Source organism: Agelaius phoeniceus, chromosome 6 (genome assembly GCF_051311805.1).
Source record: "Agelaius phoeniceus isolate bAgePho1 chromosome 6, bAgePho1.hap1, whole genome shotgun sequence".
Taxonomy (NCBI): Eukaryota; Metazoa; Chordata; class Aves; order Passeriformes; family Icteridae; genus Agelaius; species Agelaius phoeniceus.
Genome location: NC_135270.1, coordinates 6,701,815 through 6,729,723, shown reverse-complemented (window position 1 = coordinate 6,729,723; position 27,909 = coordinate 6,701,815). Strand labels below are relative to the sequence as shown.

At 37.3% G+C, this 27,909-nt stretch overlaps 1 protein-coding gene across 1 annotated transcript in view; it reads right to left on the bottom strand.

Moving 5' to 3' along the window:
- The window catches only part of SPON1 (spondin 1), a 188,997-nt gene that overhangs the window by 140,130 nt on the left and 20,958 nt on the right, over positions 1–27,909 (bottom strand). Inside the window, exon 3 of the mRNA XM_054635536.2 lies at positions 12,714–12,847. Within this exon, the coding sequence (XP_054491511.1) occupies positions 12,714–12,847 (134 nt within the window). The remainder of the gene's footprint in view (positions 1–12,713; positions 12,848–27,909) is intronic.

Genomic DNA, 27,909 nt, shown 5'->3' with positions numbered 1-27,909 from the left:
GAAACAGGTGAATCCATCATGGGTTTGAGACTGATGACTAAGCAGTGCCATCAAAACATTTCCAAATGTTGGTCTAGGCTTTGAAACTGAAGCAACAAGGAAAACAAATTTCCTGATCTTCTAGACAAAAATATAAGGTGATTTTGTTTATTATAGTAGGGAGTTATTTGTTGCCATCAAACATTCAAACTGAAAATGAGACAGAAAAAAAATTGCATGCTTTGAAAACAAAAAACGTAAAATTTACAGATATACTGATGCGGAGGGTGTTTGGAAAACCCAGATGTGTCCCACAGTGTTGTGTTTCTGTTAGGGGACACTCTAGTGACACCTGACTGACCTTCTCCTGAAATCAATTACCAACTTCACTTTCACTTAATCAGAAGGGAATTGCAGCCTGAAATTCTTATGAGGCATGAGTGGCCACTGGAAAACCAGAAAATTATAAGGACAGCACTTAGAACTTTATTCTCACTGAGCCAAGGCACTTGCTGAAAAAGACAATGCAGACAACACTTATCCAAGTACCTGTCAAATTTGCCTCCTTTTCAGTTTAGCTTCATTTTACTTACTTACCTGGACATATTTAGCATTTTGTGAGTAAAATTGTGTGGCAGAAATATAGATTACTATTATAAAAGCAGGAAGAATGATAACTATTTGTGTTTCTTTGCCATATTGAGGACAACTTTTTGGCCACAATTAATTCAGAGAAATTAGATAAATGCCTTTCGTTAATATTTTGCTGTCTAAATTAAACCTGATGAGCAAGACAATGTCTTTACAAGCAATCATGAGATGGTGGTGCCTCAATGCCTTTGCATGTGGAATATATTTTTCTATGAGCTTCTTGTATCATCCAGGCATCTACTTCAGCCACCACTGCCAGGCCGTTGCATCATAAGAGAGCACAAATTTATTTCTCTGTATATAAAACTGGTATATATTCCATTTTCAGAGAAATCTATGGCCAGCAAGAGTACGACAGGTAATCTGTAAAACTGAAATGAGTTGGTTCATATTAGGGTTATCCTGGGGCTCCATACACAGCAGTGAGGAAGTATCAAGCTCATTATCCCTCTAACGAGCAGAGCTCAGTCCCTCCCTAGACACAGGCCTGTAACCCAGACCTTTCTGCAGCAAATGAAACCCAGAAACCATTAAAAAAAAAAAAAATCAAATGTGCTTTCTGGTGCATTGCAAGGCTTCAAACTAGATTCTGCTGGAGCAGTGAACTGATGGAGCAACAAATCCATTTCTGGGGGAAAGCAGTGAAAAAGCAGCCAGGCTGCTGCTGTTCAGAGAGCAAAGATACTTAATGCATGTCTAATGGTGTAGAAAAGATGGAAAAAGTGGGCACCTAATTACTGAAAGGAAAAGAAAGGAATGGCCCACCCAATTATTGGTTGAATTTAGTGTTTCAATCCTTTCGCAACACCCCTAAAATTGTCAACGCAGGTAACGAGAAAGTCAAAACCAATCAATTCCACAGTGGGTTCATGCAAAGAAAAATTCCTTTTCTGGGTGGTTTTTCTGTCTTTCAGAAATTCTAAAGGGCTGCAATAATGCAAATAGCTGCTCCTTTAAGGGAACAAATCAGAATTGATTTTGTGGTGCTTTACATGAAGCAAAGAATCAAGATAAATACAGTGTTCAGTTCTGAGACCCTTACTGAGCTCTCAGGGACTCTCCAGATAACAAATGTAAACTCAAACGAGACTTGAAAGACTGTTCACCCCAAGGAAGGATGGCCAGAATCCAGCACCTTGTTAATTCATGCATTTGCCTTTCACAGTGGAACAGAGCTGTGCTAGAAGTTGTAACTGCACAATGTGCTCTGCAGAGCTGCTCTGGATTTCTGCAGGCACGCAGACACCTCACCAAATTCTTACATCAGCCTGCTAGAAAAGTTTCTCTGATGGAAATTTCATCTCATACATGCAGTGTAGCTTACATTTAACTGCAGGATTACCTCCACACCCTCGCAGAACACAATCTTGAAATACTGATTGTATTGTGAGAAAGCAAGTGACCATTTCTGCCCCATTTGTGACTAACTTAGACTTTGTAATGTCTAGGAACCCACCAGTGTGCTGTAAGATTGAGGACATTCACTGCTCATCTACATTCCTTTAGCTGGGTCAATAGACATTTTGAATAATGGAGGATCTTGCCAAAATGTTATAACAGCAGGTTTAGTTAAAGCCTCAATCACTAGGCACAGACTGGATAAAATCATTTGTTACCAAAACTAAAAATTACACTACTTATCTTTTTAATTACCTCCTTTCATCATTGCTGTACTCAATTTGCCCTTCACATTCACTGATGTGCAATGAGAACACCACCACACTACAGTAAGCAAAACATATTTGAGCCCAGTGGAGTGCTGGTTTCAATAGAGAGACCAAAATCTTTTTATCTGTGACCTGCAGAAACAGCATGACATTTTGATTCATGAATAAAATGCATATTTTAAAAATGTATCACATTACATTAAAATAAAGCCTTCAGTTCCTGAGACAAGGCCAATCAATTCCTTAACATGAATTATCATGCATAACTTCAGGCAGTTATAAAAAAAACTGATTTGAAACATTCAGTAATAAAAAAATGGCAATACTTCTGATGCCATCAATAGTGACACTCTGTATGTTTTGAAAGGAAATCAAATTATGACTATCATTATTCTTTCTATTCCTTTTCTCTCTTTGTTTCCCCTCAGAAAATGACAATGGCCTGGAAGTCAAATTAAACATCTGTTTGCAAAATAAACCAGAGTGCTACTGACAGCTGCTGCCGAATGGCAAATGTCCTACAGCTGTCGGGCTCCTAAATTAACAATGATTTTCATTACAAACAGCAAACAACAAGTAAATTACTCAGCTGATTTTTTTCTTCCATCCCACTATTTCAAATTTATGAAAATGCAGAACTCTCCTAGAGACTCAGACAGAAAGAAATCACAGCTTACTGTTTTATTTCCCCACTTGCAGGGAGCAAAAAGTCAGAGAAAATCAGATTTCAGTGTAAGATACTTTACAGAACGTCCCTCCTGACATGTCTTAAATCCTTTTTTTGCATTTTCCTCTAGGATATGTAAATAGAATTAATAATTACTTGAGGATTTACCTTGCTCTGATGCAAATTCTGTCAATAAGAAAAAGTATTGAAGAAACATTTTCTTGAGTTTTTCTACATCTATTTGGATTTGTAAATGCACAGGTGCAGGGGAAGCTTGATTATAGTACACACTACAATCACCCAGGAAAGTCAGACAGAAAAGGCTTGGGCAGTTCAATAAAGTCCCTTCTGTCATCACTTTTTATCGCTTCCTTATTTATTTTCAAGTCTGGGATCAGAAAGTAGGAGCATTAGAAAGCACGGCACCACATTTTCCTCTTCACATGACTTTTTGGTGTGCACAATTTAAACACACCAGTGCCCTTAGAACAGCATTGAGAACCTGGAAGGAGCAAAGAACTCTGAGTGGAAAATGGTTAAAAAATAAAAATGGAACTTTTAAATGTCCTGTGTGGTTTTGTAAAATGCCAAATTAGGGTACAGGTGAATTCTTACTGGTTCTGTGTTTGTGTCCACTGTTAACCTTATTAATTCTTTTTTTATTGAAGTATTTCCCCACAAAGTCTCTAGAAAACACAATGATGATCAAAGATGTAACTGATATCACTGTCTTGTGATAAGGCATGCTGAACTTTTCCAATGCCTGAATTCCTACCCCACTGCATATCCATGCACAATCTTTTTCTTTCTTACAAAACAGCTTGTTTTACAAAAAGACATTTGTGAAAAAACAAAAAATATCTGGAACAATAAAAGCAACTGCACGTGCCTTCAGTTTACCACAAATAGTGCCATACCACTGATTTTTTTTTGTAAAAATATGAAATTATTGCAGACATTTTCAAGGTAGAGTGCAAAACAGTTTTAAAATATTATCTTTCATAATAAAGCCATAACTACATTCCCTCTGCTGCTAAAGAAAGTGCACCACCCTTCTCCTTACTCTGTTCTTCTCATTGTGTTTCTGTTGTTTTGCTCTCCTCAAGGAATAAACCCATCCTTGAGTAACAAAACCATTAAGCTGTTTTGAAACACTACGTCTTTACCAACAAAGCACCATATGAATGAACCTAACTAGATTTTATAGGATTGCTTTAATTATTGCACCATTAAATAGATTATCTAGAAGACCACAAAATTTTAAGAAAATCCATTTTTAACACTTTCCAAATTCACATGTGACATTAAAGGAACAATATTAAACCTGTGAGAAAATGAAAGAAATGGCTTTTGGTTTTAAATGTAGATGTGTCAGTAGATCCAGGGGGCTGCTACCATATATAGTGAGATAAAATATGCCTTTTTACACCTAATAGTAGAGCTGATATAAATTAATAGCCATCTAAAAATGCAGTTTTCTTCTCTTTTTTTCTAACACAAACTCTCTGTAGGTGTTTCATCTATGAAATAAAATATAGGTTTCTAAGTTAGTTTCATTTAGAAGTTTAAACTTTTGTCCTATCTGTTTAATGAAATTGCTGGATGAAGACAATATTTAATTCATTTTTAAGGAACCAGGATAGTAATACAAGCTTTTCTATCCTGCAGTAGTTTATAAAGAGTCACTGGCCACTAGGTGCTCTTGAGAAAACAGAAAAAAAAATTGAAAAATTTATTGACTAGTGCATAATAACCCAGTGTTGAAGGACAGTGATGGACCCAAATCTATTCATTCCCAACCCATGCCCATGGCCATTTAAAGCTGGGCACATTTCTGTTACATCTCCTAAAAGTCAAGAATGGGGAAAAATGAAGGCACACCCAAAGGATCTCACATGGAAAATGGCACATTTTCTATCTATCAAAGTTTTATTCTCTGGACTGTTAGGATGCACAGAGATATCTTAGTTTGCTATCTTAATTGTGTAGAAATACCTAAAAAGTCTGTATAAAATATTCTATTTAAGCTATGAGATAGGAGGCTGTACTGCAACTATCTCTATCAAAAATGAAGTGCAGATGATGCTGTCATGTGGTAGTTAACTGGAAGATAAAGATTTTGATTTTTTTAAAAAACAGCAGTACACAAATTATAAAAATTTCTCTGCATGCAGAAGACTCACTGATTCCACTAGGAAAAAGAATAAAGTTATTTATAACATGAAAACTTTTATCTTCTGTTGTTCCATAAACAGAGCCCTTACTAGGCAAGGAGGGCAGGATGGTCTCTCTTTTTCCTTGGCTGTTGTTATTTACTCATAATGGCAAGCTGTCAGTAAATGCCGTACAGCTGTGCTCACTGTTAGCCCTCTAATAAACAGGTAAAACTGTTGACATGAAGTGTCTGCACCATCTGAGAGAGTGAATGGAAAAGACAGAATAACAAATTTAATACCTGATTCAAACAAACAGAGTTTCTAGGTTTGGTTTCTAGGTTTCAGTGTTGCTAGTTTTTATGTTTGGAAAATTTAGAGGCACAACTTTATAGTGAATTTCTCATAGCTTGTCAACTGTGTGCCACTTGTGCTCATCTGCTTCATAAAAGTATCCCAACAAATCAAGAAAAATCCTGTGTATTGGGGTGAGTAGGCCCTACCAAAAAAAAAAAAGAAAGAAATGTTTTAGTGATTAAAACATCAGAGAGGAGCAAAGAATCTACTTAGAGAACTATGGGGATTTTAAAAGAATTTTGAATGAGTTAAGAGATGGGACCTCTGAGTTGTTTTTGATGATGAAGTTTATTTTCTTATCTTCTGCATAGGCAGGAAGGGTGAGTTCAGCTCACATCTTCACTGCATGGCTCAGGTCACAAGACCCTCAGTTACAAGACATTTTAAGGATTTATTGACCAGTAAAACACTGCCAAGAAGAATATTTATGGTTTTGACCCAATCCTTAACTATTTCATCTTACAGACCCATACTACAGTGTAAGCTGTCTTAGCCAATCATGTTATGACATACAAACCTACAGTGCTGCATTCTAAACTCATTTTTTTACCTTTGTAGCTACTTTTATTTCTATATCTTAAACTCTAAAACTCTAAACTTTCCTTTACTTAGCTGAAGTAAAGGAAAAGTAAAGCTTGTCTCTGCTTTAAGCTATAAATCCACATTCTTGCCTCTAGCACCTAAGTTTGGAAGCCTTTTCCAAGGTTTCAGATCAAATCCTATGTTTAATTCTAAGCTTTGGCTTACAGACCCAAAGTTCTGAGAGTTCCTTGCATTTTGGATTCCAACAGAAAATTTCATCACCTTAGTCAAGTAAGCTGAATAAATTCAAACCATGGCCAACTTCTCTTCCCTGTGCCAGCTCATTGATACTGATGAGGGATTTAGGACAAGCATGAGAAGTTGCAAACAAATTTTTCAGCTGTAACTGCACAAAATTCTTTGTTCTTTATTGTTTGTTTGTTTGGTTTTTTTTTTTTTTAATTCAGCTCTGTGATTATCTACCAGATGTTTTTACATGACTGGCAGCAGTTTCAGAAGCACTGCAGCTTCCACCCATGTAAAGCAGTCTGGCAACTGGAACTTTTTTCTGTTGGAGGCAAATTTATGCAATATTGGTTTTGTGGGAATCACAGTAACAACACTTTTAGTAAGAGAGATTAAAAGTCTATTTCAGAATTATTCTGAGCACCTCAGTTTGGCCTTCCTCATAAACACTTCTTTTAACACAGGGTTAAGGATTTGATCACATATTAATTTACACACCACAAAGCTGTTCTTGTGAATTTTGGGCCTTGTTATCCAGGTGCCTCATGCTCTGTTTCTGGCCCAGGGATCTCATCCTGAGTTTTGAGTGTAGAGAAGAGATTTGGCTGCACACCAAGACCGTTTCAGGATGTAGGTGCAGTTATGAACTCCTGAGGTTTTCTGACATTTGGTTCTTTTTTTAGTCTCTCCTACAACACATTTCAGCACAGTGTTTACTCAGAGTGACAGGCCAAATGACCTGAATGGATAGAATGCTTGAAGCTACAAGAAATCAAAAGGTCAAGGTTCAAAAACTGGAGTTCCTTCACCCTCAGAGCTTTGAAGTTTGAGAGGAAGAGGATGGTCAGAACCCACAAGGAGGTTGGAAACTGAGTGTTGTATGCAAGGCCCAGACCCAGGAATTGGAACTGAATTTGTCCTTATGGATTTGACAGCTTTGCTCCAGTAGCACAACTATCTAAAAGATTTTGCTTGATATACACTAAATATGCCATACTTTTATTTAGAAGGCTGAAATTCTTTAAAATTCCTCTGCTCTCTCATTACATGCAAACAAGAGCCAGGGTAATTAAAATCATGATGATAATTATATATTCAGGAAAACAAGAAGCTCCATACTTTTCCTCAAGAACTATAAAACATTTCCCTAGAGATGGCTCAGAACACATTCCCAGAAACAAACAGCAAAGACACCACGATGAACCCAATGCATTTCTGCAAGTGCTGATGGTAATAAACAGTATTTACAGATAGCAGATTTTAATTTGTTGGTTGTTTAAGCACGATATGTATAGCAGAAATAAATACCTTGTCTGCAGGAACTTTTGCTGCATTTGCCATACAAGTCACACGAGTTGTCTGAGAGCCCAATTAGTTCAAGAGCCAGTTGCAAACTGTGGTTTCTTCTCTACATGGTAAATTGAATATAACTTATCTGCATGTGGCCATCATTTACTGCATTTAACTATTAATCTCAGCCTCAGTGGCAAATGCTAAAGGAGGAGAAGATAATTACCATCTCACAGGACTTGACTCTTCATGAGATCTACACCAGCTGACAGACTTACTCAGTTTGGATATTAACAAGATCCTCCCTACCATGAAATTTTAATATGTGACAGGCTAAGAACTTGACCAAATTTTCCTCACTCTTGTGTTCGAGCACAGAATTCTAAAGGACTTGCAGAAAACTGCCTAATCTGTATTTCCTGCCCGTTACCTGGGTCAGACCTTTACCCACACTCAGCTGGGACACTGTCTTGAGGAATACAACAAACCAGCTGAATCTGGGGCTCAAAGCAACCTAAAAGAGGTGATTTTTCCATCACTGCTAAGAAGCTTTCAATAAACTTTTATTGTCCTTTTATTGGTCAATGCGATGAATCACTATTTGAAATCCATACTTTAGACTTTCCTTGTTTAACAAGATAAATTTCTATTGCTTGGAGTTGTTTTTTTCACAGAATTAAGCACAGCTTTGAATATTAGCTGTCAAGTTAAAAAAAAAAAAGTGTACTGTTCTACTTTTTATGAGAAGTAGAATATGCTAAACCAAGCGTGAAAGTTTATATGAAGGAAAAAAAAGGTGTTTCTTAAAACAGTTTTCATTCACTTCAACAATATATTAAAACAGATTGACCAAGACAGGGTTCAAAACCCTGAAAATTTCTCTGATACAAACACCACCAGGCTCTGCCACTGCTCTATTGTTTGTGTAATTTTTTTCTGTATAATTACATGTTGCAAAAAAACCCATAAATTTTTCTTAAGAAGATCCTAGAAAGCAAATGCATTCTGAAGAGCTCAGAAACCTAGTTAAGTGAAGTTTCAACCAGAAACTTTTATCAGAAGAAGAAGGAATGACCTGGCCCTCCCATCTTGATGTGTGTCATGTTGGTGTGCAATAAATCACAAAAAACAAGGGAAAGAAAATAGGAAGAGAAAGAGGTTGCCCTGTGAACATGGAAACAAGCAGGCTGTGCACACCATGGCAGCTTGGAAGGTACAAATGGAAAAACAGGAAAGAGGGCTTAAAGCTTGAGGGTCTCCCAAGCAGTAAGTGTGTAAAATAAGTATTTTCTCTTCAGTGAGACTCAAGCACAGGCCTAAGTGTGTGGATAAATGGAGCCTCAGCTATTTTTGCATCCCAAAAGCACATTTAGTGCTGGCAGTTTCAGTGGAATCCAGAAGGATTCAAACCTTTAGGGTATTCCACTGTCATCTCTTGTTGGGAATGAAGAAAATGCATGAATTATTCTCAAGTAAACAATTACTGCACATTATATGTTAATCCATTTTCTTCTTTTTTCCCCTCACAATTCTGAGTCTTCACAGAGAGAAAGATGTTTTAGAAAGCAAGGTAGTGATAATAAGTCAAATTCAAATGTGTTTTTTACCCCTAAACTTTGAATTTTGCAGTCACCCAGAAATTTAGCATTACACACAGGCGTGCACATGTCAAATGATTTAGGATCCCTTACTGAACCCTACAGCTACAGGTTCCCATTTTTCTCTGTCATTTTGTGCTTGTCACAGCCACACTGATCACATGCACTATGCCTAGAAAGCACTGGGAAGCTACCACACAAATCTGAGCAAGTCTTTCTACCAAAGCCACCAGACTCCACAAACTGCAGAAAAATAGCTGTTCCCAAACCTCACTACTAGCTCAGGAAAAGCTTCCTGGAAGACTCTCTAGTTAGTTATACCACTACTACAAAAAAAAATTGCATTATTTGGCACTTAAAGTGTAATAAGTTTTTATGGATCAGTTACATTTAACTTGTGACTAGGTTTAACTTTTCAATATATTGAAGTCAGCAGATCAGGGCTAGGGAAAAAGTAAATCCTCATCATCCAGAACAGGCTCCAAAATGTTGTTTGCCATTCTGTTTTGGAAATTCTAAAGCAAAGATATCATAGTCTGCAAGGATTGAAACAGGTATGTGTCATGGACATATTTTATGAAAAATCTTTTTGCTAAGATTTTTTTCTCTTGAGAAGCTGAGAAACCTCAGAAACGAAATATAAACAATGATTATCTGCTGCTGTGGAATGCAACAGGTGCATTTTTGATTGGTCTCGTGATTGTTTTTAATTAATGGCCAATCACAGTCCGGGTGTCTAGGAGACTCTGGTCAGCCACAATATTTTATTATAATTCTTTTTCTTCTCTTTGCTAACTTTCTCATGAAATCTTTTCTTCTGTTTCTTTAGTATAGTTTTAATATATAATTTTCTTTTAATATAATATATATAATAAAATAATAAATCAGCCTTCTGAAACATGGAGTCAACATTCTCATCTCTTCCCTCATCCTGGGACCCCTGCAAACACCACCACAGATATGTATTGATTATTAAAAAAATATTTTCACTCCCATCACATACAGAAGAAAGAAAAAAACACAGAGCATTTGTTTCCCTTGAAGTTCAAGGTTTCAGAATTTTTCCATTATGAATTTGGACTTAACTCTTCAAAACAATATTTCAGATTTTTTTCTTTTATCATCTAGGATAACCATGAAATAATTATTTCTAATGCTGATGTTCCAATAATTATTTCTAAATCATTTCCAAAATTGCCATTCTATTCTATGGGAGCGGACCATAAAGAAGGTTTGTGAAGAAGGCTGACTACAAACTCTATCTCAGATGCCACCAAATCTTTACATGAAAAAAAGAAAATATGAATGTTTTTAATGCCAGGAGTGATTGTTATGCATGGGCCCATGGAGGGCTGCAGTGCAGCACAAACAAATGCCACATTTTCACACAGAGGTTCATCTCTGGCATCAGCAACTCTCAATAAGGGTCACTCTTTCTTTAAACAGTCCTGGGCATGGAGCTGTTCCTTACCTTCTGAGGTAACAACAGAGCATTCATTGTTAGGAAACTCTTATTTGTCATTTAATTTTTCCTGAAAGGTACTTAACAACTTCCTTCCACTTTTCAGCAGCACACATACCAAAGATATCCACAGCACACTGTAAATAAGTGGCCATAAACACCAAATTTTTTCCTTTTCCCGGAACGTGCATTTCCAAGCTGCTTTTCTGTTTTCCCAAGTGGGTTCTGGGAGCTGGTACAAGTTAGCTGACCTAGCTCCTCATTGGCACTTCGGAGTTTCAGCTCTCACTGATGCACACCCAGTAGCCTGAGAGGGCTGCAAGCCCCTGGTTCCCTCTGCACACTCTGAGGCAGTGGCAATTTCACACTTTCATGTGCAGAACATCAGAACTGCAGCTCTGACTGTTACATTTTGTAGCCCCCCTTGACTTTTCTGCAAGAATTCAAGTACTTCACAGGAAAAAAAAATCAGTGTTGAACATCCAGCATGACCTGACTAGCAGTGAGGAGAGAGAAGAAACACTTATCAAGATCCTGCAGTTGGTGGTACTTTACTTCATTCCTTCTCTGCCATGACCAGAACTGACTTCAGCCACAGTTGTCTTAAGTTTCAGTGAGTAAAATACAGATCTTAGTTAATTTTAATTTATTTTTTTTTAATTGCAATTCTATTTAGGACAGTAATGGTAAAAAGTTAGATCTATCAACCTGTGTTGTTGAATATTATTACTGGATTAAATTTTAAATCTTGTCTCTTTATAAAGCATCATCATCTTATTATTAATTTACTTAAATAGCAAGTGCCCTAAGCAATATTGGTTATACAGCTAAGAGGGGGTGAGTCCTGGGGGGGAAGACCAAGGAGCTTTACTGATAAAAAGCTCAGCAACACTCAATGAATCTTCTGGACTGCCAAAGGAACACTCAAAAAATTCCATCTATAAACATTACCAAACTTATTTCCAGGTTTTGTTTCAGCCTAAAGTGCATTTGTCTGTACCAGGCTAAAGAAAAGACTGTAAGTGTATTCTTGAGCTGCTTTAGTACACACTAAACCAGGAGATTCTTTAAATTATCATACTGAAACTAAGCAGCAGCAAGTAAAAGCACACTGCCAAAGATTTGAGACTCTTCCACAGCCAGAGCTGGGACTAGAGAACCCTCAGAGATGTGGAAGAGGACAGTGTCTGTCTCATGCCCATTAGCAGGAGCAGAAGTGAAGCACAGGGTGAAAGGAAAGCAGTCCACAGACCATTTTTACTGGTGGCAATTTCACAGCCTGTCCAGAAATCAATTGCAATTCTAATAAAAACATTTTCCTGAATTGGTCTGAACTATCTTCAGCACACAACCTTTGTGATAGCATTTCCTTAAAAGCCTAAAAGTCACTATATCCCCAGCACTGAAAAGCCTCTTTGAAATACTTCTGCAGGGCACATCTTAGCAATTTTTAAGGCTTCTCCCAGACATGGATTCAAAACAAGTAAAGGAATCCTAACTGCCCATGAATATTTGACCAATCTGTCCAATTAAATACAGCAAACAAAGTCTTAAGAGACAGGACAGCATTTCTCTGGCACTCTAGTTCTGCAGACTAATGAGTAACCCTAAATCAAAGTGAACATACATAGAGTTACCTTTATTTACTGCTTGAAAAGCATGATTCCACATGAGAGTGTGTAATAGTAAAATATCAGTAAATGATCACTAGGCCTAAAATGAAAGCATTCACCACTAAATAAATCTGTTTTTTCTGATACAAGTCCATTTAGACAATCATGATTTTGCAGAACATTTTTATTATCCATCTGAACAAAGAGCCTGTTTTTTACCCACCAGAGGAATGCAATTTTGATCTTAAAAATTATGAACTTTTAGGGGTTTTTTTAAGTGAAACTAAAGGCTAACAAGTTCAATTAAGGTTGCTGATTCAATGGTTATTGAAGGCTTGGACTTCCTTTTGAATATTGAGGCTTACAATTGCTAACATTTCTCTCTGCAAGTAGAACTAAACCTAGTAAAATGCATCCAAAGAGAAAAAAGAATTAAGAACTCCCTTGTTTCCAATAAATATTCAACTTATTAAATGAATTTTACTTTAATATGCCTTAAAATACTTACTTCAGGATGACACAGCCTGTCCCAGTGGGAGGAGCTGTCCAAAACACCTGGATGCGTGTCCTCCTTCTGGGTGTGCTCTCAGTCACAGCAACGGGACAATTGCTCATGAACTGGGTTTCTTCTTCATCTATGATCTAGGCAAATGTAAGGAGAGGAACAGGAAAAAGGTAAGGACCTGCATGGCCAACACCTTCCACCTGTGTTTTGTCACTTTGTGTTTTCTTTGGGTGGAATATTTATAATTATCTCTGCTCAGTGCAGCAGTACTTCAGTGAATTTATGTAGAACATGCATGAATTGAAGACCAAAAGCTCACAAAATAAAGATAGAAGAGTAAGTCAGTTCTGGGTAAAGAGAATTCAGGCCTTTCTGAGCATTGCTGTAAATAACCTTTGTTGGTTTTTTTTTTGTGGATCTTGATTACTTGAGGTTCCTGTAAATATTAATGAACTGAAAATAATAAAATATTCATCATTTCAGATGACTGGGATTCCATTATTTAGTCCAAATTGCAGTTATTTTTGCTTTTTTGATTGATTGATTGATGGTTAACAGAAAAGTTTAAATGGTACAAGTCAAAAGCCAGGGAGGCAGATTTGAAACTGGTGTTCCAAGGATTTTACTCAAAGGTGTCATGTCAAAATAGCTTTCTCACTGCATATGTGTTTCATGGGTTGTACTTTAAGCCTTCTGTTCATCAGATCTCAAAGACATTTCATCAGAAACTGTTAAGTTTTATCTGGAAACAGGCAATGCTCTGATATTGCAAAATTTCTCTTCAAAATCCTGGTCCTGTTTCATTTGATGAAGCCACAACTCACACAACATTGGGTCAGCATTCAGGCAATGAATTGCAAACCTTACTATTTTGAGAAAAAAAGCTGTATTTATCAATTTATGGCCAGATTCAGCTTTGAAGAGGCTTTTTCAGAATCCTGGTTCTAACAACACACATACACACAAACATACACTTTTACCAATTAAACTGTAAAAAAGAATTAAATCTTCTGGCAGCAAACATAAGATTAAGCAAGTGTTTTTACAAAAAAAAAAAAAAAAAAAAGAAAAGAACTCCTTTGCATTCTAAAAAAAGAGAGGCAAAAGCTTTAATTGGGCCAGATCTGCTTTAGTGAGTGGGCATCCTTGCTGTCTCACCCAATGATACTGCCACCATTCCCAAACATTTTTAGCTAAGCCAACAAACATTTCTGTATTTCCGTGGCAGAATGGAGTGGTGCTGGCCCAGAGGAGTGCTGAGAAACTCTCTTTAGCTGGTCAATAGGGCAGTGGCTAATGAGTTTTAAATTTAAAGCCATTAACACGCCTTGAGATTTTTAACGCTTTGTAGAATCTGTGTAAGCAAACACAATGTGCACATTTGCTGGGTTTTAATTAAGAGGAAGCAGTGGGAAGTGCAGGATCCAGTAGAGGCTTAAACTGACTGCAGAGTTTCTACTTCTGCTGGATACAATTTAATGGATGGAAGTTGAGCACCAAGAAATCCCTGACCAACAATTCAGTTTCGGCCATCAACTGTACTTACTCCATCTGCCTTATTCCTGCATCAGTGAAATAAAGGAATAAAACTGCCTGCTCATCCCTCAGAAAAGTTGTCTCAATTATTCCAGGACCATATCAATTGACCTTTTATCCCTATCTCACAGCAATCCATTCACAATCAAAACTCAATTTTGGTGGCAGATCTGAGAGAAGAATGAGTGATTTTCTACCATCTCATACACAATGAAACACTATTGCACGTTGTACAAAAGTGTGGTAATTCCCATTGAAAAGGTTCTTAGGAGGTCATCAGAATGTTCTTTAAAAGGACAGCTTTTCTAAAAAATGGAAATATTACAAATTACGGTACAAATTACACTGACTCCCTTGCCAGATGCAAAGTCTTGGATAAAAACATTGAGAATGTGTTAAATCCAGGTCAAGATTATGTAATTACACATAAGTATGAATAGGATTGATCAGATACAAGCTATTCCACAATGACCAATGAAGTTTGTTCCCAATCTGGCTGAGCTCTCGCCTGGCACAGGTCCCACCAATTAATGTTTCTTGAGAAGCCCATCTGAAATGAATTGGTGTTCTCCAAGTATAAAACCACTATTTTCTCTTAACAAGACATAAAGATCATTCCTCCAGCAGTCATCATTCTAGACCTACCCATGTGCATGTTAAATAAATTCTTATTCCAGTTGAATCCATCCTGCTTTTTCCCCAACAGTGAATGGAATCACAAGGAACCCCAAAACCAAATCCAACAACCAAAGGAAGGAGTTGTGAGTAGTTATTAAAAGCCAAATTTATGACTTGCCTGCAAAAGCAGAAGCTGAAATATGTGCTTGGATTTTAGATAGCCAGTACACTGAAGCATATCCTTGTTCCAGTTGCAGCAAATGAACACAGAAATGGTTTTTGCACTTCTACTGCAGATCTAATTCCTGCAAATTAGCAAGTAAAGAGTTTTCTCAAGTATTTCTGTAATAAACTAATTAGAAAGTTCTGTTTGCATTTTAGAGCATGATCCTGGAAGAACAGGAAGTGTCTGAGCCCCAAGGCTACATCATGATTTCCTGCATCACTAACTGTCAAAGCAGAAGGCTTATGCAATGAGTGTCTACTGGAAAACACTGAGCTGAAAATCATAAGATCTTCCAAAAAGCATTCCTTTGAAGAAAAACTGGACAGAAGCTTTCTCAGTAAAGGCCCCTGATGTTGACAGAATGAAGTACGGAACTCCTAAATTAGTTGGAAAGGCTCAAATGTAAGTTGATTTGAGATGATTAAAGAAAGTCATTTTACCATATCTAATAAGCACAAGAATTTTTCAAATTCCAGGATTTCAGATAAACCTTCTCAAATTTATTTGTTAATAAGATGGGGGGGGGGGGTTCTTTCTGTATCCATGGAGGTTCAATTATTTATAAAAAATTTCTTAGGAATGATAAGGAGGGAATCCTGATTTATACTCCAGGATTACAAATGACATGGTATTTTAGGGCAGTGGATGATATTATTACACTCCCATGTAGGAGAAAAGCAATAGTATCCTGGCCAACTTTGGGGGAAAAAACAGACGTGTAATACAATCCTGATTTTTTTTCTGGAATCAAGTCAGACCACATCGGCATGAAGGAAAGATTTGGCAGGGAAAAGGCACTCAGATTAAAACATAGCATTTGCAAAATTATAGCTTCTAAACCCCAGGTTATCTGTAATGGGAAGCCTTACATTTTCAAGAATGGGCTAGCGAATTACCCACATGTCGGACAAAAATCCTAAACCCAAAAAATAGACACTTGGCCAAAGAATCTGAATCTCCAGAGGGAGGGATCTCTACGTGATTTATCCTTTTGAATCCACAAATGCAGTAACATTAGATTTTAATATTCAAGTTGGGTTTTGGTGTGGTGGTTTTTTTGTTTGTTTGGGGTTGATTTTTGGTTTTGGGGTTTTTTTGTGTTTTGGTGGGTTTTTTGGTTTGTTGTTTTTTTTCCCCCATTATGATTGTGGTATTATTGGACCAATTTACTCCTTCAGAAAAACTAACATAAATCCCAAATAAGATTTTTGGAATTAACTGGGATTCAAATCAGTGTCACAGCAGGCAGAATTTGGCTGAACTTGGGTAAACCTACAAACATGAAAGTAAGGCTATTTTCCCTTACAAGGGAAAATTTACCAGCTCCAGGCATTCTTTGCTTATTCCAAAAAGTGATGAGGTTGAGGACAAGTTTTGGGTGTTCCTGAAAAGCAGGAGTGGATAACTGCTTAGTTGTTAAAAGAAACAGTGGTTTTCTCAGAATTGGAACATTTCATGCTGACTGACAAAACTTGCTGTTTCTGGTTTCTTTAAACTGTTAGTCAAATAAACCAGGCAGTTATACTCTCTATCCTTAAATTTATATCAGTATTGGAAAAAAAAAAAGTTTAAAAATTTCAAAATACCATACACCACAAAGAAAGGGATTAGTGCTGAGTACAAAAGGAGATGAAGTTACATAAACACTCTACTGGCTTGTGTCCACTTCCTTAGCTGGAACCCCTGGCTAGGACCTTCAGCACCATTCCTTGTTCTGTGGACACATCACCACTTTCCACTCACTGAAACAGCTGCATTCTACTGGAACAATAGAATTAACGGAAAGAAAAAAAAAAAGGACACAGCTAAAAGGCTAAAAGTTCACAAGATAAGCATCTTTGTGGGCAGATTTCTTCCTTGGAAGAGCTAATATGAATGTTGCAAAACTGTCTTCTCCTTGAGGAAACTTTCCAATTATAAAGAAGAACATTGGGTCTATGTAACAGCAATAATATTTGGCCTTTAGGGATTAATCTAGAACAGAGCTTATTATACAGAACGTAAAATTAACGATGTACAAAGTCAGTTTAAAAACCCTACCTCAAAGATATGCTTCACATAACCACATTCTCTGACTAAAGGACAGAGCATTTGTCTCAGAGTCTGTGCTCAGAACCAGAAGAATCAGAGCTGGGATGTTTTATGCAGTGTCAGTAGCCAGTCTTGGTGTAGACCATGGTTCAAGGAGGTTTTACAGAACCCCTGAGCCCTGCTGGGCTCTCTGGCCATCTTTAGCAATGCATCACAAGGCTGAGGCTGGCTTTTATACCCATATATACATATATATATATATATATATATATATATAAAAATAATTTAAGATATAATATATATAGTATATATATTAATATATACTATATATCATGATAGATATTATATATATAATATATATATAATATTATATATTATATATTATATATATCATATATAAAATGATTTAATATATTAATAAATATATTGAATTCTATAATAGATTTCGATAAATAAAAATATATCATATTAATGATTAGGGCTAGGATTTGGTAAGGGTTAGGGTTAGGATTTGGCTCTGATAAGGGTTAGGGTTACTCTGAAGCACTGAGAAAAGTGCAGATTTATTGAAGGAATGCAGTGCTAAAATACACCTGTAGATTATCGTTGTGTTCTGATAACTTCTAGACAAACTTTATGTAGATCTCGCACAAAGTTGCAATCAGAAATCAAATTTAGTTCTGTAATCATTACCTGAGGAAAAATATTTTTGGAATGAAGAATCTGCTGTGTTTTGCTCTGTAGTCTAAACAAACCTGAGGTCTTTTATTCCTGCAGGGCTGCTGCCGGGTCTGTTTCAAGGTGTAACTCAAACAAAATGAGAAATAAAGCAGTTCAGGGTGACAGGAGCCTGAAGTGCGGTAAAGATGCAGCACTACACACCACCAGCTTTCACACCAGCTTCTCCTGCCCAAGCCTGGCTATGGGAAGCTTCACAAAATAGCTATTTCTTCTTTACTTAATACATATGAGAAGAGTAAAGAGATTATGTGTTTTGCCAGAAACAGATGACAGTAGCTTGACAGGATTTAGTAAATGTAAAATGTCATACTGCATATTTTTCTTGCTTCAGAACCACTCTTAGTTAACTTAAAGCTCTAACGTGCTGAATTATACAGCTTGCACTGAAGACTTATGCTTGTAAAGTTAAAATGGCCAATTAAGTTGATGCTGTCAGTAAAACTCAAGAGATGAATGAGCACAGACTGTTGTGAGTTGAGGCAGTTTTCATCTAACCAGTCACTAAGAGGGGGCTGAATGTCCAAAGTTTCATCTTTGTTTCCCATGAAGTTTCCTCCTTGACTACAACACTAACATCTCTGTGAGAGCAGTTTGGTAAACTGACTTTATCAGACTGCATGACTGGGGAGAGGGGTTGGTAGATAATCCAGCTTTTCCCAGATAACATTAATTTTATCATCTCTAACAAAGAAACTCTACCAGGCACAGAAAGCTGTCATTGTTCTCATAGCTATAAATCTCATTGGGTTCTATCAGTAATTTTCTTTAAGCAGTTACTTCGACTAAGGAAAATTCTTTCATTTCACACTTAAAAAGCAATTTGCAAACACTAATTTCTAGCAGGGGAAGGACAAAACCTTTACAAATTCTACCATCTTTTGAAATCCCTTCAAATTCTAGCTTTTTAGCACATCCAGTGCTCTCCAGCAACGCTCACCAGGAACTGGGAATTATTTTGAACACTGAACTTGCTTTTCACACCTTGGCACACAAAGGCCCAAAGTGGCTCTTGCCAAAGAGAGTACCCTGGCATTAGAGCATACAAATTACTCCCAGCACCAGGAAATTGTGCAAAGGAACTCTGTGTGAGATTTTGTACAAAAGCAACGGCTCACTCTGTGCCTTGCATGGCAAATGGCTTAACTTCATTCCCACTGCCTGCTGTCCACTCCACACAGCACATTTAGAGTATTTGAAATTATGTGTATGGATTCTGGGAAAGATTGAAAATTTTAGTTCAAAGAAACGGGACTTTTGGCCCACTTTGGTGTACAATTTAATCAAGTTAGACTTAAATCTAGAGTAAATTTACTGAGGTCAGACTCTGTGTTGACCAATTCAAACACATTCATTTGTGGGTTACAGGTTTTTTTCATTATATTCAGGCAGTAGCTAAAGAAATGGATTTGCTTTTCTATGAAATGAGAGGGGGTTTTATAACTAAGCATAGTTTAAATTAGGATGCATGAAACAGCAGATGAAAAAAGAGTAAATTTTATGATTGTAAAATGGAAATGAAAACATTTTACTATCAAAACTCTGCTCCAAGATTTAGGAAGCAGAGCTGTCCCGCTGCAGCCTTAAAACAGATTCACAACCACTGAGGATGATGGGGGACACCGAGGAAGGCTGTGCAGTGGTGACCCTTAGCAGTCCCCTGGGAACAGAGTCAGCATCAGTCAGAGCAGTCCTCTGGCCAACTCAAAACAGCAGCTATGGAGAATTAAATCCAATATTGAAAAATAATAAAAAAAAAACTTTAAAAATGGAGCACAGCCACTTAAGGTTCTCACAGATTTCTTATTTCTGTCTTCCATACAATAGAGAAATCGGAGTGCCAACAATCCTTCCAAGATGACTAAACTAACACACTCATTTCAGATGAGAGTATAACCACAATAAACCTCAACAAAGATCCATGCAGGCTTCTCTGTGCGGAATACTTCCTCAGTGTACCGTTGTCAAACTATTTCAGTGTGAACATTATTTATTTGGCAAAAAATAGCCACCACTCCAATCTGGTAAAAAAATAGCTTTTGATAGATGATGTCTCCAGTGCTTTAACCTGGGAGAAACATTGCTTGCTGAAGGGGATACTGTATAGAAATCAACAATTTTTAGATAAAAATCACTTGAAAGAAGTAAAAGTTTGAGGATTTTGTGTATTTCTTGTTCAGTCTGTACAATTAGGACATTTCACTCAAGTCCATAATACACACATTTTTCTGGAAAGTGAGAAAACTGCTGTTAATTCCTAAATGTATTTCCCACCACTATATCCAGATATATGTAACGCAATCAGCTACCTCATATCGAAGAGAGCCTTCTAATCTGATTTTCTAGACAGGTAAAAAAAGCTTTGGGAAGTTGTTTAAAGAACAAAATGCTTTTGCAGCCTCATAAAAGAAAGTGATATAAAGGAAGGCAATGTGCACACAAGCCTGGACTGGAAGTGAGACGTGACTTGGATTGCTGAGCAATCCATTTCAGAGCAGCCTGTGAAGCAGCCTGAGCTCCTTTTTTCAAACCAATATATTAAATGCCCTATGATAACTTACTTATGATCCCTAACAGCTTGTCACACCTCCAGTTGTTCTCAGGCTTCATAAACAGGAGTTCTTTGGGAAGAGATTAAACCTGAGATTCCAGACCTTCACCCTCCTCTGCGATGTGCCAATTGCTCAAATTAAATGGAAAAGTAGCTTAGAGAGTCAACTAGAATTTAAGCCAGGGAAATCCGTGGAAGACATAAAGTTGGAGTGGCCCCCTGTGTACCAAGCCTTTGTCCTGCTTTCGTGGAAGGAACAGCCAAATTCTATCAAAGATCTCCCAGCTCGGCGCATTGATGCTCACAGAACCCAGGAAACAGAACAAAAACAAATCTGGCAGAGCTGCTGCAGTTTGAGGACTACATCTTCTACACCAGAGCACTTTTTCAGTGTCTCCAGGGATTGTGGCACGATAAATTTAAAAGGAAATTTAAATAGTGAAAAAAAAAAAAGACCCTTTGTTTGTGAACAATTTGTTTATATTTTCATTTCGCTGCATAGTGGGATCAGAAGACAAAACTTATTTAGTTATTTCTCTTATTTATACTGAAAAAAGCTGAGACATTCTATTTCGAAAATGTGTTTGAAACATGCTTTATGCATTGCTAGAGTTTGGTTTAAGTGCATGTGCCCCGGTTCAAGACAACACAGAAGGCCAGGTCTGGGGAGGCAGCTCAGAAATGCTGTTTTGTTGCTTTTCAAACAAGGGTGATCAGAAATAAATGCAAAAAGAAGTTCTGTGATTTCTTTTTTGATTGGATATTTAAAAAAGTTCTGTGTAAGCACTCCTATAACTGATGCAGTTGCAGTCCTGGACTAGCAAGCCAATGCTAGAAGGAATTCTTAATATTTTGGGGTGTGCTCTGGGACCAGCACTGAAGACTCTGCTTGTGAGATGCAAGGTGTAGGTTCACAAATCCCTTCTGAATGAGGCTGTTCACAGTCAGTGGAAGGTTTTACACAAGGAGTAGCCTTCAGCCAGCCTCTTTTCTGAGCTGTTCTACCTCACACAGGTGCTGAACCAAGGGGAAACACTGCCTTGGCACTCAGCTGATAGAAAGCACTGATGTGTCCTTAACTCTCTGCTCTGTTTATTTTGATGACTTTCCCCCCAAGTTACAGAGCCATCCCTGCTGGTCTAGTAAAGTGTTCTACACTCATTTTACAAAGCAGAGGGGTGTAACAAAAGAGGATGAGTGAAATTTGTCCTGAAGGAGACTGGTGCTGTGTGGAGAAGCACCTTTTAGGGTACAAACCTCTCTGGTGCAATCTGTGTTCCAATGGCTCAGACACCTGAACCTTCTCCTCCCCATCCAGGTATAAATCCTTTTCCAATTTGTGCTCCTTCACCCTGGAAATTATATCTGGATGAAAAGTTTTCCCACCCCCAAAAAACTGTGGAAATCTATATAATCCATTAAAAAGGTTAATATTTGGGTGTTTATTTCTGGGGAGACAAGAGACCAAAATGTTTCCCCAAAATATTAAGGACTCCTTCTATCATTGACTTGCTAGTCCAGGACTGCAATTGCATCAGTTCTAGGAGTGCTAACACAGAACTTTTTTAAATGTTCAATCAAAAAACAAATTACAGAACTCCCTTTTGAACTTATTTCTGATCCCCCTTGTATGAAAAGGGACAAAACAGGGCTCTGAGCTTCCTCCCCAGACCTGGCCTTCTGTGTTGTCTTGAACCAGGGCACATGCATTTAAACTAAACTATAAAGCATGTTTCAAACACATTTTCGAAATCCACATGGTGGAGAATTAATTCAGATTCTTTCAATCTCAGCACAAACCAAAGATTTACAAATACGGACCTAAATCAACTTCTAGGTCTTATGCTAAGCATACAGTTTAAGGCCATTAAAAAGTTTGATGCAGAGTGCTCAGTATCTGGCACAACTGAATCCAGGACAAAGAAGAATTATGTTTATGGACATGTGTGTGGAAAACTGAAGGACTCCCTAATTGCTGTGAGCAAAACTCAGCATTTTAATTTTTGCTAAATGCAAATTAAAACCTTGTCAGCACATTCTTAATTCATCAAAACAATGTGAAACTTTTCATACTTTCATCCAGTACCAGGATTTTGTTCAATTTCTGCAGCAACTCTTGCTATCTGCCTGAGCCCACGTGTCTTTGCCTCTGTCAATGCACAGAATTTTTTGCACAAAAATTCCATTTATGAATGCTTGAAGGAAAGTGCCTCCACTGTGACTAATAAATATTTCATACTTACTAATTATATTCATACTAATATTTCATACTTACTAAAGGACCTCTGCTCACCATTCAAGGCCAGTCAATAACATATTTCAAATTCAGTGGTCCAGAACTTCTGTTCACCCTGAAAATAAGCTTCAAGCACTCAAACAGTTATGAAATTTAAGCAAGAAAAAAAAAAAAAAGACGCTCTCATGTTCACAGTGCAACAATACTTGAGAGAAGACATGATCCAATCCTAAATCCACCATTCTTATTATCAGTTCTAGAAAGCTTGGCTAAGGGCAGCCAAGGAAACGTGACCTTCCTATCAGAACAAAGCACATGGGCTGGTGAGAGTCATTAGTGACTAATTACTGCAGTACAGCAGTTTCATAAAGTTGGTGTTAAATGATCCTGATGAGGTGTCTCTGCCATTTGAAATTAATTACACTCTTATCTTTTGATAAGATTATCTTACTTGTATTGTTGGATGTTACCAACATCTCTAGCCCCATAATGAGTGATGTGGGTGCCAGAGAAATATTTGTTATGGACTCACACAGAAGACATGGACCTTATCATCTGCTCACACTGGCATTTCTCATTTACATTTCTGTGGCAAGGAAATCCAGGCTTGTTGTCAATCCAATTTAAAACTCAGGGAACTGCCATTTTTTATTTCAGGAACAAAATCCCAGATAAGAATGCAGTTGCAACACCAGTTGATCAAAGAAAAAGGAATATTAAATTTGAGGAGGCACATAAAAGATCTGGTAAGGAAGAAATATTATAGTGGTTGGTCAAACATTTATAGCTTGAGCATTGGAGGCATGTTTCTGTGTGTCAGGTGCTCTCTTCCCTGCAGAGGGATGATAAGGGACTCCTTTCCTCCCCAACCATTCTCTCATTACCATTTGTCAGAGCATTCATTGCCAGCCAAAGGAGCCTTTTCTAATTATGACTTTGTGGAGTAAAAAGTGCAGCATGGGCTTAAGGGTAGAGGGGGCTTCTTTACTAATATAATCAGTAATAACACTATTGTAGAGATGGCACTTCTCTGCGATACAGTGTGACAACAGGCAGCCAAGTACAAAGGAATTGCCTCTTCTGCTCTTAGGAGCACCAGAACTGATGAAGGTCATCTGAAATACATAGTAAAATGTGAGTCTGCACATTTTACTGGATCAGCATTTCTCAGTCTCTTAGCTTGTTCAGGCTTTTCATCTAAGCTTCATTTTAGGAAATATTACACTACTCAGCACTGTGACTGTGGTGCCAACAACAGCTACCTCACTTGGAGCTCCTGGCTTAAGAAGGGATTTAAGGATTACAGAAAATACATATTTTTAATGGCATTATTGTCCTGCTCAGTGTTGGAGCTTTAAAGCATCAGCAGCTCTGGCACATGTGCTGTTCATGCTCCTCCTGAGTGTCTCAGTGCCAGAATATACAAAATATACATCCCAACTCAGCTCAAGCCCACGCCACACAAATTCTCGCAGCCTTTGGATGACTGCTTACAGAACATAATCTACTTCTGAGAGACTTAATCCACTGCTAAAACCACGTTTACAGCAGAAATTCCAGTGATCTGGAACTACAGGCTTGGTGCAGATAAACTTAAGAAGGCAATTGCCTCCTTAAAAAAGCTCTCAAATCTTGTGCTGAACAATTCGCGCCCACTGCCGGGTCAGGGATGCTGCTGGTGCAGAAGAGCTGCAGGAAGTCAGGAGAGGTTTCTGGCAGCCCTGATAGGAGCTGTGAGCAATTGAAAAGCCACCACGTTTTTTGTGTGCATGTGAATGTGTGCCTGAACACCAGACAGAGTCAAGAGATAATAATCCAGGCTCTGGCTCCTTGTACTTTTGATATGCTGATGAATTTAATGCACAGCTTCTCCAATTCCTCCCTTCCTTACAGGGCATCACAGAGTATATCCTCTACTCACCATCAATTCCCCTGCCTGACACTTTATAAAGCCAAATTTCATGTTACCTTGAGCACCCTTCCAGCAAATTAAACCTGCAGGCTAAGAGTTTGCAAGAAATCAAAAAGTTTTGCTTTCTCCCTTCCAGAATGAGTGGATTCTGATTCAGAAAGACACACCGCATTCAGACAACATAGTTTGGCAAAAAGGAGACTCTTGTGGCCAGAAAAGATCTTTTTCAAGAGTTTGGTAAGCTCTCCTCAAATGCTGACTGAAGTCCAAGCCAGTTAAGTGCTGAGACTAAAATAAAAGCTCACATTAAAACATGGTTTAGACACTTTTTGGAGCAGTGTCTTGCACTAAAAGTTCATTATGGGAACCTAACAATGACATGAGCAATAGAAAAGTAACTAAAAGCTTCAGTGGTTGCATGAGTCTGTGTGTCAGTGGTTTTGTTTGATTTTGGGGCTTTCTGTGTTTTTTTCCAAAGAGGTTTTCTATTGTCTTGAATAGAGCAATGTATTTCTCCATGATATATTATTTCCCCCATTTCTGGAGCAAATAATCGTGCAAAAAGTGATTCTGAAAAAAAGTAGAACAAAGAACTTTGGTAAAGGTTTCTAATAAAATTCTTAATCTTTGCAAATTGAACAATTCTAAAAATACAGCTGCAAAATGAAATGGCAGTGTCACAAATTCTACTTCTACACAGATCAACACTGTAATAACTGAGCTAATCTCAGGGCCATACACTGAATGAAGAGTTCACTTACTGGTATTTCTATATTACACACTGGCCATGAATTTTGGCAAGACCTTGGCATAAAACAATTTTTTAAACCAAATAATAAAAGGCAGTGATTTTGTTAAATCTGCTTCTGACATTTTTTACATGTTCTAAATGAATTTCCAAGACAGGCTGCATAAGGGACAGCTGATTACTGAAGCTTCAGAGGAACCTTATATAAAATAATTAGACTGAGTTTTCAGCTCCTGCTGCTTTGGCACATTTTGTTTTGAAATAACAGTTTTCTTTATATGTGTCAATTTTGTGGCTGTGGGTAGACTTCCCAATTAAAAAATTGTACCCTCATTTTACCATACATATGGCAACAATAAAAAAAAATAGAAAAAACAACAAATTTATCTCAATCTCAATTCTGATGATTATGTTTTTCCAGATTATAAAGTTGTTCTATTTGAAATTTCATTAGGATGAATAGAAATTCTATATATGTAATTATGGACTGAGAGGGTGGTAAATAAATTTTCTTTTGGGGGTCCCTTGCAACTCAGCATGTTCTATGATTCTATTAAAAAAAAAAAAATTCACAGTGAGAATAATCAATCCACAAGAATGTGGTAGAATCTCCATCTCTGGAAGTTTTCAATGAATGGCTGGACAAGGGTCAAAATAACTAAAATAACTTAATCCAGACTCCTTTTCACATGAATGGTTAGATCAGATGCTCTTTCAAGGTCCCTTCCAGCTACACTGCTCTGTGATTTTATGAAGTAGGCATTCAATGAATTTCTGCTCTCATTTTTTAAATGCATTGCAAATTGCATCTTTGCAGTTCCTTGCCCTTTTTTCCTGCACTTGATCTACTACAAGTAGTTTTTCCAACCTGAAACAAAGCTTCTTTCAGCCAGATGAGTTCATTTTCTCTCTGTGCTTCTCCCCAAAACAGTTACACAGTGCAGCACCAAACATGAGCCCAGACAAAACCACCTTGTCAAAGAGATGGAGTGTTGGTGTGTAGGAATATAAACAGCTGCCCCTTTCTTCTTGACTCCCATGTGAGGATCTGAAGTGTGTAACTGTGAAAGTTTTTATCTGAGAATTGCACCATGAGGGGCAGGAACAATCTTACCCATCTATCTAAGCACCTGCAGCACATGGAAGAGTGAGAAATAATTCATATTTTCATGGCAGAAACTGAATATTGCCCTGGAGCTCTAACTCATGAGGAGTCTCAAGCCATCTCACTCCTAAAGCTGAATTTTGGTGATGCAGGAAATGAGTCTCAGGTGTTAGGGATGATCAATCACACCAGTGTTCATTCAGAGGCATTTGATAGTTTCAATATTATTCTGAATTATTCTCAATAAATTTCAATTAAAAGCTGCATAAAGCTCAAAGTCAGCACCCTGGATCTGTTCTTTTTCTGTGCTTTTCCATTTTTTGGAGACTAATCGTACAAAATTTGCACAGATACTTGAGAAAATAATTCTATAAGGAATGCAACTGTAAAACAACTTGAGCAAAAAGAATAAAAACAAAACCTGGTTCAGAAAGGGAAAAACAGCTCCTGTGATGGTCAGACACTCAACCACATCTAAAAGAAAAATTAATTTGCAGGAGATACCAACCCTTGATAAATGACAGCTACTCTCTGGAGGATGAACTAATTAGAGAAGTATTAAAATTAAAGGCGAGGGCTCAGATTTAATAGATGGGAATCTTATTATTTCTTATTTTCACTTAAAAAAAATAAAAACAAAACAACACTTCCATGTTCTACAGAGCACAGTAGGCATTACACCATTCAGGTTAGTGATCAGAAAATACATGTAAATGTTGCTGTTTCTGATTCTGTGCCAAGCAACAGGAAGAACTAAAACATAGTATGAATCCAAACACATTTATTTCTTTAAGTGACTAAGCCTGCTAAGAGTGCTAAGAGACTATTTGGAGGGGTTTCATCACTTTAGTCCTGTAGCAGGAAAGATTTGCTTATCTTTTTGATACATACCAGGACAACAGCTATTATTACTGGAATTGTTTTTATGGTTCCTACTAAATATATAAAATTAGACTGTGCTCCCCTATTTTAAAATCTCTGTATTATATTTCACATTCATGATTGGAAGGTTCCACATTTAACAAACATTTGTTATTTAATGCATGGGCACTATTTATATGCAAGGAGATGGATGATTATTGAAACATTCCTGACTTGGGAGGTGGATCCCTGAAGTTTGGTCGTGGCTCAAGTGCGATATGTAATCTTGAGCAAGTTCCTTCAGTACTTTATCTTCTGCAAAATGCCTATCATAAATTCACATTCCAGGAAAAAAAATATTTATGGAAGTTAGTTCATGTAAAAAACTTTGGAGTCTTAATCAGAAAGACAATATAAAATCATATTTGAGAGCTGTATTATATCCATAAATGTGCAAATGTGGAGCACTGACAAGGGAGAATCATTAGGACAAGACTAAGTAAATTTAACTGGGAAAACATTTAGCTAGGATTTCTCAAAATTCAAGAGAATTTTTCAAGTATCTTAATGAGCTTAACATTTTATCCTCCCTTTATATGTTCATCATGTCTTTAATCCTGCAGTACTCCTTTCTGTA